Source organism: Zootoca vivipara, chromosome 1 (assembly GCF_963506605.1).
Source record: "Zootoca vivipara chromosome 1, rZooViv1.1, whole genome shotgun sequence".
Classification (NCBI taxonomy): Eukaryota; Metazoa; Chordata; class Lepidosauria; order Squamata; family Lacertidae; genus Zootoca; species Zootoca vivipara.
This window is the reverse complement of record NC_083276.1, coordinates 108,970,358-108,985,186: the sequence shown is the minus strand read 5'-3', so window position 1 is coordinate 108,985,186 and position 14,829 is coordinate 108,970,358. Positions and strand designations below refer to the sequence as shown.

Sequence of the window (14,829 nt, the reverse complement as noted above, 5' to 3'; positions counted from 1 at the left end):
GAGGGCATTCCACAGGGCAGGCGCTACTACGAGAAGACCCTCTGCCTGGTTCCCTGTAACCTCACTTCTCGCAGGGAAGCTGAACAATGGGGGTGGAGATGCTCCTTCAGGTATACAGGGCCAAGGCCATTTAGGGCTTTAAAGGTCAGCACCAACACTTTGAATTGTGCTTGGAAACGTACTGGGAGCCAATGAAGATCTTTCAGGACTGGTGTTATATGGTCTTGGCGGCCACTCCCAGTCACCAGTCTAGCTGCCGTATTCTGGATTAATTGCAGTTTCCGAGTCATCTTCAAAGGTAGCCCCACGTAGAGTGCATTGCAGTAGTCAAAGCGGGAGATAGCTAGAGCATGCACCACTCTGGCAAGACAGTCTGCGGGCAGGTAGGGTCTCAGCCTGCTGGTAGACATATCGAGCTGTCCAGCTGCCCTGGGCACAGAATTAACCTGCGCCTCCAATGGACAGTTGTGAGTCCGAAATGACCCCCATTACAGCGCTTGAGTACAGAGGAGAAAGAGTTAATGGCGGCTGTTTCTGCCCATCCTTTAAAAGAGCACAAACACTTAATGGAGGCTGTTTCTGCTCTTCTGAGGAGTATGCAACTCTCCAAAGACTGAAACATCAGTATACTCGTGTACATGGGAGGGGAAAGATTTGTTGTCTTCAAGTTTGTCCAGAATACCAAATGGCTCGGGTACCTCTCAAATTAATCTTTGAGGAAGTGTGGGGAGAGGGCTACAGAGGTAGAATTCAGCAACATCATAAGACCCTCCCCATAGGTGGTTCTCAGAGATGGCCTTCACGCACAAGGCAAGAGGTGCTCTTCAAAATGCATTGTAAAATGTGAGCCAGCTAATAACTTTTCTACCAAAAGGCATTTGAGTAGAACAGCAAACAAATGATCTAACAACAATATGAAGAGGAAAATGCATCTGCAAAGGGCAACAAATACTCTTACATAGTAAATAATGTCCTGTTTATCAGGTAAGTAATAACAATACAGCTTTTGACAGGAAAGGATGTGTGCATAGTGACTTGTTTTTTTAATCACTGGGGGACTGGGGGGAATTAATAATGAAAGATGATTGTAGAACTGCGTGGCTTTAAATTGCTCTCACCTTTTCTTCTTTCTTCCAGACTTTTATAGTATTGAATAGAGGAAAGGCAATTTTCCGATTCAGTGCCACTCCTGCCCTATACATTTTAACTCCTTTCAACCCTATTAGAAAAATATCTATTAAGATTTTGGTACATTCATATCCTTTTCCAGTTGTTGTTTTTGAAACTGTTCACTTGTTTTCATAAGATAGCAATCTACAAATGTGTTCTTCAGTTGCCTCATGACCATCCCTGTTTCTTACTTTACATGATTAGGTCTAAAATGAAAATGTTTCAAACTTGCTTAACAAAATTCTCTAAGGACTTTCTGAAACCACCTTCCTACCCTGTCACAAATACCTATGGAATAGATTAGTTTAAAGCAAATTGAGCACACAGGTTATTTCATTCCTCTAGTTGGGCATCAAAGCTCTACTGTACGTATGGTGCTCCCACAAATCTGGTTAACACTGACCTCAGTGACAGCTGTCATTGGAGCTTCTGCATGAGTAAGATGCACATGCATTGAAATGTATAATGTAAAGGTAAAGGACCCCTGAACGGTTAAGTCCAGTCAAAGGCGACTGGGGTGCGGCGCTCATCTCGCTTTTCAGGCCAAGGGAGCTGACATTTGTTCAAAGACAGCTTTCCAGGTCATGTGGCCAGCATGGCTAAATCACTACTGGTGCACGGAGGACCGTGGTGAGTGCCAGAGTGCATTGAAATGCCATTTGCCTTCCTGCCACAGCAGTACCGATTTATCTACTCACACTGGTATGCTTTCGAACTGCTAGGTTGGCAGAAGCTGGGACAGAGCAACTGGATCTCATCCCGCCGTGCAGATTCGAACCACTGACCTTCTGATTGGCAAGCCCAAGAGGCTCAGTGGTTTGGACCACAGCGCCACCCACGTTACCTTTTGTGTGCGTGGTTTTGTTTTTGAAATATTTTTTATTTTATTTTACAAATATAAAATTATAAAAATAACACAACACTTCCACAATTAAGAGATTCCTCTGAATCTCTGGACTCCTCACCTTCCCCTCCATGGCTTCTGTAATTAAATCTTTTCTACTGCATCTTTTCCAGTACTCCATATTTTTTTATAACTTCTTTATCTCCACAATACCCGTTACATTGCAAGTGTTGTTGCAATCCTGCTAATATTTTCATCTGTTTACAGTGGTCCCCAATATAAATTATAAAAAAAATTCCCATTCCTTATTTTGGTTTTGGTCTTCTTGGTTCCTGAGCTTTCTGGTCAGTTTTGCCATTTTGGCACCCACATTACCTTTTGAACTTTATATCTGCTATGTAGGGGACGTGGGTGGCGCTGTGATCTAAACCACTGAGCCTAGGGCTTGCCAATCGGAAGGTCGGCGGTTCAAATCCCCGTCACGGGGTGAGCTCCCGTTGCTCGGTCCCAGCTCCTGCCAACCTAGCAGTCCGAAAGCACGTCAAAGGGCAGGTAGATAAATAGGTACCGCTTGAGCAGGAAGGTAAACGGTGTTTCCGTGTACTGCTCTGGTTTCGCCAGAAGCGGCTTAGTCATGCTGGCCACATGACCCAGAAAAACTGTCTGCGGACAAACGCTGGTTCCCTCGGCCAGTAAAGCAAGATGAACACCACAACCCCAGAGTCGTTTGCGACTGGACTTAACGGTCAGGGGTCCCTTTACCTTTACCTTTTATGTGCTATGTAATTGGTGTGAATTGCCATTCAGCTACTGTAATATGACACCATTGATAAAATCCTTTAAAATGTTGTATCCTTAGAACATGATCCTGGAAGATGCTAGTCTTACCATTTAAGCACCCAAGTGCAAGCCCAGTCAGAGGGGGAGTGGCCAGATAGTTAATGTTAATGCTGTATCCAGTGCTTTGTCAAAATAGAGAAGGATGTTCAGCAGCATCAGCATTTTCCTAGGTCATGAAATTGTCTAAATGTATTACTACTTCGTTTACCTGGTATGGTTCATCAGTGACAAATCAGGTGTACATAGACAGCGACCATTGGAAGACCTTGTTGAAGCTACAATCCTAATCACGTTTACCTAGGAGAAAGGCCCGCTGCACGCAATAGAACTTACACCTGAGTAAACATGCATAGGATTGTGTTGTAAGTCGGCTAAGACTAGCAGACTTTCTCTACACAATAAACTATTGATTTAAAGTAGAGTTTCGTGCAGATTCTAGAAATTTGTATCATTCGTTCTGCACTACTGTAAGCCTTTCAACTTTGGATAGAGGAAATCACCTGATGCAGTGCTATGCTGTGCCAAAATCTTCTCCTGCGCTTCAACCATTCTCCACCAGTTTTATGACAAAATAAATTGAATTCCAAAATCAGGAAAGGGGGAGAATTTGGGGGGGGGGAGAGAAATTCTCATGGGTTGGGTGGATGCAAGACATTTGTTGTACTTCCCCACATTTCAAAATGGTCAAAAAGTGTTTGTGAGTGGTCTTCCTTTCACTTTACAAATCTCTCCTACCTAATCCACAATTTCTGAAATAATATGAGAACAAAAACACAGCCTTCCTTCAAATTCCAGTTTTCTGAATTTTGCAGTGCAGTTCTCCAACCAAGTAGCATGAACAATCCCACCCTGGAATTTGTGGTTGTGTTTTTTGTAATTGGAAGTATTTATGTATTTATATATTTGCCAAATAGTTTTCCAAATTTTAACCAATCAATACCAAATTACATCAAATTTAATACATTTTTTCCTAAAAGTTGACTTCCCACTCTCCTTCCTAGCTGTGTCCCTATTTTCCCCAATTTACTGCTTTATATTACAAATTTGTAACCCAATTCACATTTCAACCCTTATATATAATCTTAAATGTCACATTTTCCCATTTAATTCTTGTTCTTCTCCTCCCTTTCCCCTTCTCTCTCAGCTGCCCAGTTTACAATTCCTGCTTGTATAATTAACAATAACTTATTCCCTTATACATCAAAAACAGAAACAAATGAGTTTTTGCAGTGTAATTGCAAGTATTTAAACTGTTTTTAATATTGCATTTTAAATTGTTGCAACCTGCTTTAGGGTAAAGTGCTGGTAATTAATTAAAATGGGGATGATCGTCATATACTAGGCTAAATTGTGTGTAAAAATAGATATTGTGGTAAAATATAGAACTGTTATATTAATGGAAATTGCTTTGCAAAAATATCCATCTTGGGCAAAATTGCATGCAAACATGTGGGATAAAATTGTAATAAAATGTTGGTGTATTTTCATGAAGACTTTAAAAATAATAATCACAAAATGATGTGGAAATGTGGTGAATGGGGGAAAAAAAATAAGAAACAGGCAAAACCAAAATGGACAGACTTGCCAGTCCCTGCTCCCCTTGGAAACAAAGTACTTCTACAGTACTTTGCTTTATTATTGCTGACAATCCAATTTTAAAAACAAAAAGTGTAATAAGAGGTGTTACTGTACCAAGATGCTTGATAATCAGTCTCCCAGGCCTCCCATGTTTCAAATAAAGCTCAAGGGAAATGATAATGGAGAAAAAAAACTCAAATGTCACTCATGACCACTTCATAATGTTATGATAAGCCCCACCCCCACCCACCACAACAGCAAAAAAGACTGGTGTGCCCTGAGAACGAGGCAGAAAAATTGAAGTATGTTTCATAAGGAAAGAAAACTTTTGATATATTGAAGGGGAGGTTTGGGCACAATAGGCATGCATAGGTTTTAACAACCTAAAGTGTAGATTACGAAGCATTTAGATTCATATGAATTTATCACTTTGCAAATGGTAGATTCAAGTGGCATAAATTTGTCATTTTGCAAGTGCATCAGTGCTAGATTGCACCATTCTAATTCAAAGAGTCAACCGACATTACACTTTTTTTTATTTTTTGCCTCGCCAATTCCAGTGAGGAAAAGAATTTAAACACCTGCTTCTACCTTTTTGTAAACTCATTGGCTGAATGAAATATAAGGGTTTGCATTCGACTGGCTCAGAAAATAAGCTCGACTGGTTGAGATTGTGCTTTTCCCGTCCCCATTGGCTGACAAAACTCAAAAAAAAAAAATCCAGAATCAAAAGACGCTTTGTTAGACCAATATATTGCTTGCATTGTGGGAGTGTCTTCCTGGTGAGGATACATATTTTATTCACATATACCTCACTGTGCTGTTGGCTAATACGATACAAAATGCAGCTAGAAAAGAATGTAATTTAGTAGGGAAAATTAAGTTTGTAGAAGGAAATATATTTGGTTTGGAAATTCAAAGTTTGTGGTGCCATCATGTGGTTTATGTTGTGTATGGATAAACAATGAACTTTCAACATTGTAGCGCAGAGTCCAACTATGGAACTTGCTCTCCCAGGCGACAGTGATGTCTGCTAACTTGAGTGGCTTTCAGAGGATTAGACAGAGGAGAGGGCTATCGATGGCTACCACTCATGGTTGGAGGCAGCCATGCTTCTGAATACCAGTTGCTGGAAACCACGGGAGAGGAGAAGGCTCTTGTGCTCATGTTCTGCTTCCTAGTTTCCCACAGGCATCTGGTTGGCCACTGTGAGAACAGGATGCTGGATTCGATGGTCCATTGGCCTGGTCCCGCAGGCTATTTGTATGTTCTTATGTTTTTATTAATTGAAGATGGAATTTATTTATTTTTAGGTTGAGCCAGAAGAAATCTGACTCTTGCCGTGGGCGGCCAACATGGCGCCTTACAGAAGTCGTTGCACTCCAGCTCCCATCATTCCCAGCCAGCATGGCCAATGGTCAGGGATGATGGGAAATGGAGTTCAGCAACATCCAGAGGGCACCCCATCAGCTACCCATGTTGTATGCAAATACTCTTCTATTTTTGGCACACCCTATCCACTTTGTGACTTTCAGCATCTACATTCATTTTGCTGGAACTTGCAGTTTCAATGGATAGCACCGGTTTTGCACAGCAGCTGCATGTACATCACAGCTTTCCTTTCAAAATACTTTGCTATTAGCATCCCATATAGAGTACACTTGTTTTCTTACGATTTGAAAGCTCTACTGGGGTCATTCTATATATTTCCATATTCGACTAAGCTATTGGAATTTTCACTACATCTGCAACCGTTTAGTGATTGTGCTACTTGCAATATTTTTTAATTAAAAAACAAATTTTCAGAGGCCTCAGTTTCTGCTGTGGCTGCCTGAGGCATAATCTGCATGGGTTCTGAGATAGTTCTGTCCAAGGAATATTAACTCGAGTGAGTAATGGTCCTTGGTGGAAATGAATTCTATTGTTTCCCCTTATCTAAATAATGTCTGCCCTTATCCACATTTACTATAGTCCTGGATTTTAAAAAATAAGAAGTTAATGTATTGTCCCATAGTTTTTTAAACAAATGTATTGATTTAATAAAAACAGAACATCCCATTGTTTTTGTTGATCATGATTTCCTGCTGTATGTTCCTTAATGATATAATCTACATTATTCAGCATGCTCATTATGTGCACTATTTTGACCAACTGTGTATTTATGACCCTAAGTAACCCTCCTGAATGGACAAAGAATGTAGAGTAAGTTGAATATTATTAATATGCATGTTTGCATGCTTTGCTGTGGACTGAATTCTACTGCAGCTAATAACGTTTTTAAGATAGATGTAAGGTGCAATTTGATGGTCCCTGGAAGGGAATTCTGGAGGCCGTAGGATAGATCAGATCCATTCCTCAGGGACAGAGATTCCCTCTCTCTGCTGGCTCCTCCAAAGCTCTGGCCCAACCAATATCAGAGTTCTAGTGTTGGTATGGCCAAAAGGGATAGAGTGCTGGGGAGCAGGTACCAGGGAGCAGCTTGGATCGAAAAGATCCAAAGAGTCTCCTGGGCCCCTAATACCACCCCAGGAGGAAAAATTAGACATATTCTTCCCCTTCCAACATAAATGCATCAAGAGAGAGAGAGAGAGGGAGAGAGAGCAGGAATGTCTTGAGAAATGCAAGAGCCTTCAATCCATCTCCATCCTCACTTCTGCCCTGCCAACTTGAGCTCAGCAGGGCATTGGCTAAAGTAGTGAAACTGTTTTCATACTTCTCAGCCACTCATTTCAGGATTGCATCCTGTAGAACGTGGCTAGGATGCAGTGAGCTCACAGGAGCGCAGAGCTGGAGGGGATCCACCTCTTCTTGCACAGTCAAGGCCTGTTCAGGCATTATACTTACAGATAAGGAGAACATGTAGGGAACTGGGCTGTGCCAAGTAGTCCCTCCTCCTGGCATCCACACATGCGGTGCAAACATCTGAAGGCAGGGAGGGAGCTTCTACCCATACATACATTGTACAATCTAGAACCCCTGCTGCTTAAGGTTCTACACAATATGGAAGTCTAAGAACAAAGCTGCCTTTGTACTGTATGCTTGGATGTCGGGAACATGGGCCACTTGGTGTGGCCCAGGTCCGTACGCATACGTTTTCCTTAATTGTAACTTTAATGCTTAAAGAAGACTTGCCGCTCAAGGGAATGGGCTGTCAGTGGTTGCAGTGGACCCTTCTTCCTGCTATGTATAATTATATTTATGCCACAAGAGGTGATGGCCACTAGCTTAGACAGTTCAAAAGGGGGAACAGATCTACCAATAGAGGGCTAGGTCTATGAACAGGCATTGTCCCTTAATTGCTAAATGGAAAGTCCATCTTCAAAGACAGCATGGCTCTGAAAACAGATACCTGAGACAAATGATGACTTGACAGTCTTAGAAAAAGATTTGTTTGCCCAGATTTATTTGTTTATTTAAAACCGCAACATTTTAATTAACAATGAATATTTTGACCATTTCCCCCAGGTATACATTCACAGGAATATATACATTCGAATCACTTGTAAAAATACTTGCAAGAGGATTTTGTATAGATGGTTTCACCTTTCTTCGGGATCCCTGGAACTGGCTGGATTTCACTGTCATTACATTTGCGTAAGTTTTACGTTCCTTTCTCGCCCATCCCCTTTTTGTTTTGTTTTTGTTTTTGTTTTTTGCATGGAGAGCATACAAAAACCTATGGCGTTTATGGTACTAAGATGTGCTTTTATCAATCGGGGTGGAGAAAATAGATTCTTCAATGACTAATGACTGGATGCAATTTTCTAGTGACTGGTGCATGTTAAACAGTATAATACTGTTATACCACACCAAGGAATATGAATATGACTAGGCAAATAGTTATAGAAGAAACATCTCTGTACAAGCTTATTTTTGCTGCCAACATATAACCCCCGTGTTCAGGCTTACAGCCAACCGGACTGGAGAAAATAAATCACAGCAGATTAGAGATTCTTCTTTTGTCCTGTGGGTACTTACAATACACAATGAATCAGGGTTTGCATCTTAGGAAGTTCATGTGGCAATGTTGATCTTCCATAAAAATCTGCTGCTTATTCTTCCCCATCTTTTATAAGGATAGTGGCATTGTACGTATGTTTGTTTTTTGGGGTGAATCCATGTACGGTGTAATACTAGCAAAGTAATTAGTAATGTCGATTGTGGAATTCACTAGGAGTAAAGTTATTGACATAGAAAGGTAATTTCAGGTCCTGCAATTTCCCCCTCCTACCAGAAGAGGAACGCCTTCCCCTTTATCATCATAAATGACTTTAATTAAAAAGTTAAGCTTTCCAAGTAAAATCACTGTGGCTCATTCCCCCCCCCCTTTTCATTTAAATGTAATCTAATCACCGCTGAAAGACCTTAATGAAAAGCAAACTGCAGTGAAAGGTAAACATCTCAGTGTTGCTATTTAATTTTTTCCACTAAAGTTACCCAAGGGATCTTGATGAAAGACCCTAAGTAAGTAGCAAAACATCTGCCTTGATGCTGAATAACTGTGATTTGATTCTACAGGTATATAACAGAATTTGTAAACCTAGGCAATGTTTCAGCTCTTCGAACTTTCAGAGTATTGAGAGCTTTGAAAACTATTTCTGTAATCCCAGGTAAGAAGTGAGTGGTGTAAAGTGCTAGGTCCCTCGTGCGTCCCAACTGTTCCTTTTTATCCTGTCATTGTGTTTGTGTGTGAACTCCCCTATTGCAGATATGTGACAGAGTTTGTGGACCTGGGCAATGTCTCAGCGTTGAGAACATTCAGAGTTCTCCGGGCATTGAAAACAATATCAGTCATCCCAGGTGAGAGCTAGGTTAAACACAGAGGCTGACTCTCAGACTTCATGGAAATTCAAGCCACACACATTCCTTCACCATAAGCCTCGTTGCTTGCTCACTCGAGAAAAAGCAGGACTCATGTTTTGGTAGCAACGAACATTGTGATCCTTTGCTTTTTGCCATTTGCTTCTTCACTTTTGAAACCAGCCTTTGCGTTTAACACATTGTTGCATGAGATTATGGCAGTATACACAGCCTGTGTGATTTGCATCATACAATGTCAAGCTTTGAGGTCAAGCTGTGACAAAAAAAAACATAATCATAACTGTGACCTTTTTTTACCCATGTGTTTATTTTACCTGCATACTGTAAAAACTGTATTTGCTCTTGATTTTTTTTATTTTTACAAAGACCAATATCTGTATCGCAATTGAACTTTTTGAAATATCTGAATCACTATTGAACACAAAACAGTAAGAAAAATGTAAATAAAAATAAAAAATAGCATGGTTGTTGCATGGGAAATTTATTATCTTTTTCCAAACCACCCACAGTTTCTTAGCATTAAGTCCTAGTATGTTATAGACTCTTTTACTTAGCAACATGTTATAAAGCTAATTCCAGTAGAGGGTTGGGTTTGAAGTGTTGACAGTTTTCTTTAAAAATCCACACCACTAACACTTCAATCCCGGATCCTAAACATATTTATGCGGGAGCAAGTTGCAATGATTTCAATAGCACTTCCTTCCGTGTAACATTGTTTAATCTTGGTACGGTAAGATTTCTTCTGTATGAAGCTAATGTAAAGCATGATTAAAAATCACTTGTTTTGGCATTAAAACAAGTTGTTTTCAGGAATTAAGTGCCGTCCATTTTCATTCACGAGTCCAATGAATATAAACTTCCAGTGACCTCATCTCCACAAGACGCATCTTCACAAGCGATAGAACCATTGTTAGTTCATAAAATATCAATGTCATTGATTTGGGCTTCTGCATGGTTTTTTTATGGGAGGGGGGGCTGTTTCTGGGGTATGTTGTATTTTTTAAAATATGTGTTTGTCGTCTTCCTAACAGTGCTCTTCTGCTTTCAGGCCTGAAGACAATTGTGGGAGCCCTCATTCAGTCTGTGAAGAAGCTGTCAGATGTAATGATTCTGACTGTATTTTGTCTGAGTGTATTTGCTCTAATAGGGCTCCAGCTGTTCATGGGCAACTTGAGGCATAAATGCTTGTATTGGAATCCGGCCAATGCTACAAATTCAAGTGATCCTTACCTTAATAGCACATTAGAAGAAAATCTAGGAGAAAATGGTACATTTAATAGCACGCCGTTTGACTGGAATGAATACATACAAGAAGAAAGTAAGAATGTAATTTTATAATGTTATTTTAAATAGTAATAGAATTATCATTAATAATATTATATGGCAGCGTGGGATTAAATAACCATGACATAAGTATTCATGACATAAGGAGGTTGGGAGCTGTTGAAATCCCCTCAATTTAATAATGCTTTTCTAAATAGAAGCTAGCACTTTTTACAGTTTTTTTCCATCAGGTCACTTGGACACAGCAGGCTAAGCCATATTCCACAGGGAACGAATTATGACCCAATTCACACATAATGCTGAACTAAACCATGACTTAGTGCAAGCATGCAGTCTTCTGGAGGGCAGATGATGACCTCTTCGCTTCTCCTTAAGTCCAGCTGCTGCTGTTGCCCAAAGCCATTGTTTTTGCTTAGTGTGCTGCCTGAAACAGGGCTCGTGATTTCTCTTCATCTTGATCTCAGCTTGTGATGGAAAGAACTGGTCTCAGGTAGGGTGTTCCCCGGCTGAGATTCTTCCGTGACTCCCAAAGGAGCCAAGCAAAGGTTGAGGGGGTAGGGAAGAGATACAGGCGGGAATGAACATTTAGCACCTCTTCCTGAGCTCTTCCAGCCTGAAGATGTGGTCCTTCTGCCATCCATTCCCCAGTAGCGTCAGAAGAACCATGGATTTGTTCTTTGTAAAGTATTTAAACTTTTTCATGACTACATTATGGAATACATGATGCTTATTTTATACTTTCTTGACTTCATTCTTTTGCTTCTATTCATTAGTCAGGACATACTTTCTCTAGTTTGGTTTCCCCCCATTAGGGTTTCCATCTCCTCAGCCTTCTGAGGGCGCCTTTAAAGAGCACCGCCAGCTCCCTCAAGGAGGCAAGGCCAACCGCAAAACAGGCCTTGTCAGATTTCATAAGGCTTCTAGTGGTTTCTTTAGTGGGGCAACATCCCTCCCTGACCCATAATAAGGGAAGAACCAGCTCACGGAGCTCACAGATAGCTTTTTGTGGTCCTGATAACACCTGTCAGAATCTGGATGTAGCTTGCCAGATCATCCTGACTTGGCCTGATATGACCCTGCTTACCAGGATGCGTTGACATGATGCGACCATATGGAAGAGACATTACTTGATGTGATCTTACCGAGATAGGTTGCCCTCCAATTCCTCTTGTGACCCCCAAGCCACAATGGAACAGGATAGGTGCCACTGATGGAAAAAGCACTCTCCTTTGTTACCACCAGCCTGACTTGCAGTGACAGAAGAGTCTCAGTGGAAGATTTTGAGATCTGGTCACATTGGCATGAGAGGAGGTGGTCCTTCATGTACCTATGTCCCAAAAATAATGTACAAAGAAGGAGCGCATCTGAAACACCACCCTTCCACTGTTAAGTTTTAATAACTTATTTACTCTTTCACAGTTAACATACTTCTGGTAATTTTTGTCCATTTCACCATGAGTGACTAAGGGTGACCAAGATGTCAGTCTGTGAAATGCTCCAGAAATGGGCCACTTCACTTATAGAAACAGGACATCACACTGTGTCTTTGTGTTTTTTCCTGTGTGTGTGTTTGTTTGTTTTTTTGGTAATAGCAGCACTTCCAAAATCTATTTTTTGCCCCTTTTGTCTTCTTTAATTTAACTTGGAAGCACTATCACAGCAGTTTAAGCAGCAGAGTGTCTATTTTAAAATGTATGTCTGTGACAACATGAAATTCACAGCACACGGAAGGGCATCCCCTGGAGAAACTGAGGAGAAAGGTTCCAGCTTCCATTTCCTAAAGGGATCGATAGTCTCATCATTTCTGGGAACATGTTAATCACACTTTGTAATGACACAATTGTTCAAGCTGTAGGAGGGCAAGCCGCCTGCCAGCCTCTTCTGTACTTTTCTTGTGGGGAAGAGGGATGTTTCACCATATCTTGTTTGGGTTCTTTAGAATTATTATTTTGAGATGAACAGTGCCCTCTCAACAACCTTCGCCTTCCCACCCATCCCCATGAGGTGCAATAATTGTGGGGAAACAGTGAAAGCTATAGAAATGGTAATTCATATGCTTTTCCACTTGGGGGAGTAGGACTTGACCACTTTCAAATTTATGTGTATATTTAGCGACTAAAATGGTTTAAGGTGTGTTATCACACTTCTCAGGCTGCTGTAGGTCAAAGTGACCTGTCCGTGGGATGAGGGAAGAAATTCAGTTTGGTTTAATGGTTTAATGTAGGCATCCCCAAACTTCGGCCCTCCAGATGTTTTGGACTACAATTCCCATCACCCCTGACCACTGGTCCTCTTAGCTAGGGGTCATGGGAGTTGTAGGCCAAAACATCTGGAGGGCCGCAGTTTGGGAATGCCTGGTTTAATGCGAATCTGTACTTTTCAAAACAACACACAAGTCAAAGCTATCCTCTTGAAATTTGCACTTTCCCCAATTTCACAATGAAGTTCTCCAACCAAAAAAATGCGTGCAAACATGCATCAAAACGCAAATATCAGCCACCATAGGGGGGAATTGGCTGTGGTTGCTAGGTCCAGTCCAGTTTTCCATACTTTGGCACTTGGTGAGTGATGCCTTCTCATCCACTGGACAGCGTGGGGAATCTGTTTCGCCATCCATGTTTCACCAAGACTGGACATCTCCACTGATGTGTATGCACAAATCCTGCCCTGCCTCAGCTGATGTCCGCAGGCAGCTGACCAAGTTCAGGAACTGGATATAGATGTTCTTAGTTCTCTTGTGCCAAAGCACTTCTCAGCACAATCAGGGTGGTTATTTGCGTCTCTTTCAGTATAGTCATAGCTACAGAGAAGACAAGGGGAGGAGGGTAGAGGGCAGAATGACACAGACTGTGTATCATAAATAAATGTAGCATACTAGGTTTGATTAGGATGAATCATCCAGCCTCAAAGAGAAAGCTGTTTAGTACAGTTGCATCTGGCACTTTGGTGATTGTGACCATTACTCTTCCATGACAATAACAATTCTAAATAAAGTAGGTAGTAATTTTCTGCCACCCATGGCTATGCCCCCGTTCACAAAGAATGAAATTACCACAGACTGATTCTTACAGAGCAGGGGTGCCCTCAGAGGCCTTCCTTGATGCCCACAGTGTCCCTTCCTACTATATTTTCAGTTGTTGGTGCATAGCTGCCAAGTCTCCCGTATTCCCCGGGAAACCCCTGTTTTTCCAGCCATTTCCCGCTGGCAGTCCAGATTTAAAATAACCCCGTAAATCCCCCGGATTCTTACCGGCCCAGGGAGGCTCCTTCTGCGCATGTCTGGAGTCTCTAGACATGCGCAGAAGTGATTTCTGGTGCTGCGGCCATTTTGGAAATGGGCAGAGCAGGCGTAGAAGCAACTTCCGGTGTCGCTCTGCCCAGTTCCAAAACGGCCGCAGCGCGACTTCCGGTTCCGCGCAGCTGCCGATCCCGGATTTTTCAATCTGGAAGTTGGCACCTCTGATGTGGTGCCCATGACAGTTTCTGTGGGCATCTGCACCGGTACAAACTGGTGCGCAAACAGCAGGCAGAAGGTTTTTGCTTTTCTAACCATAACTTTCCTTGGCTGCCCAAAATCAGGTCACTAACTAAACCCACTCCCAAACTGCTCCAGGAAGCTACACATTTGCTTATTACATGCAAACTGAGCTATTGAGTGTTGCTCTTTATTGTTTGCTTCAAGTTTGGGACCAGGTATGTTGAGGGATGTTGGTGGAACGGAGATCACAATTAACTCTGTGATTCAACAACTGGGTGTAAGCCATGTACTGTATTTTTCTGTCTATAAGACGCCCCCATGTATAAGACGCCCCCAATTTTGGAGGACTCAGGTTTAAGACAAACCACCCTCGGCACTCTCCGTGTATAAGACGCCCCTTAATTTTGGACATTATTTTTAAGGGGGGGGGAACCTAGTCTTATACATGGAAAAATACGGTATTTGTAGCCTATGGGATGGGTCAGGTCGCCAGATAGTTATTAGGGAGTTAGATCCTCCAAGAATCAGTTTATGAGTTTCATTTTATGCTAAGGCACTCTGTATTAAATTCTTATGTAACAATGAGCCGAAGAGTTGGCTAAATTCCTGATGCTTTCACTCAAGGTAGAGATCCATTAATTAGATTGAAGGATAAATTTAACCACTTGCTATCATGAGATGAAGTTGGTGATGCCTCCATTTATTATGGGACAAAACAATGGAGCACCCTAAAGGCAGTATTATTTGTGATGGCTCCAGTGACCCAGTTTTTCATTGTGCCCAGTCTATAGAACTGGGACCTTTTTAACATCGA

The 14,829-nt window shown here is 41.6% G+C and overlaps 1 protein-coding gene across 1 annotated transcript in view; it reads left to right on the top strand.

The window, feature by feature from the left end:
• Nucleotides 1–14,829, top strand: part of LOC118093592 (sodium channel protein type 1 subunit alpha) — a 113,658-nt gene that overhangs the window by 63,484 nt on the left and 35,345 nt on the right. The window contains exons 3-7 of the mRNA XM_035133030.1: nt 1,138–1,256; nt 6,545–6,634; nt 7,898–8,026; nt 9,141–9,232; nt 10,302–10,571. Of these exons, the coding sequence (XP_034988921.1) occupies nt 1,138–1,256; nt 6,545–6,634; nt 7,898–8,026; nt 9,141–9,232; nt 10,302–10,571 (700 nt within the window). The remainder of the gene's footprint in view (nt 1–1,137; nt 1,257–6,544; nt 6,635–7,897; nt 8,027–9,140; nt 9,233–10,301; nt 10,572–14,829) is intronic.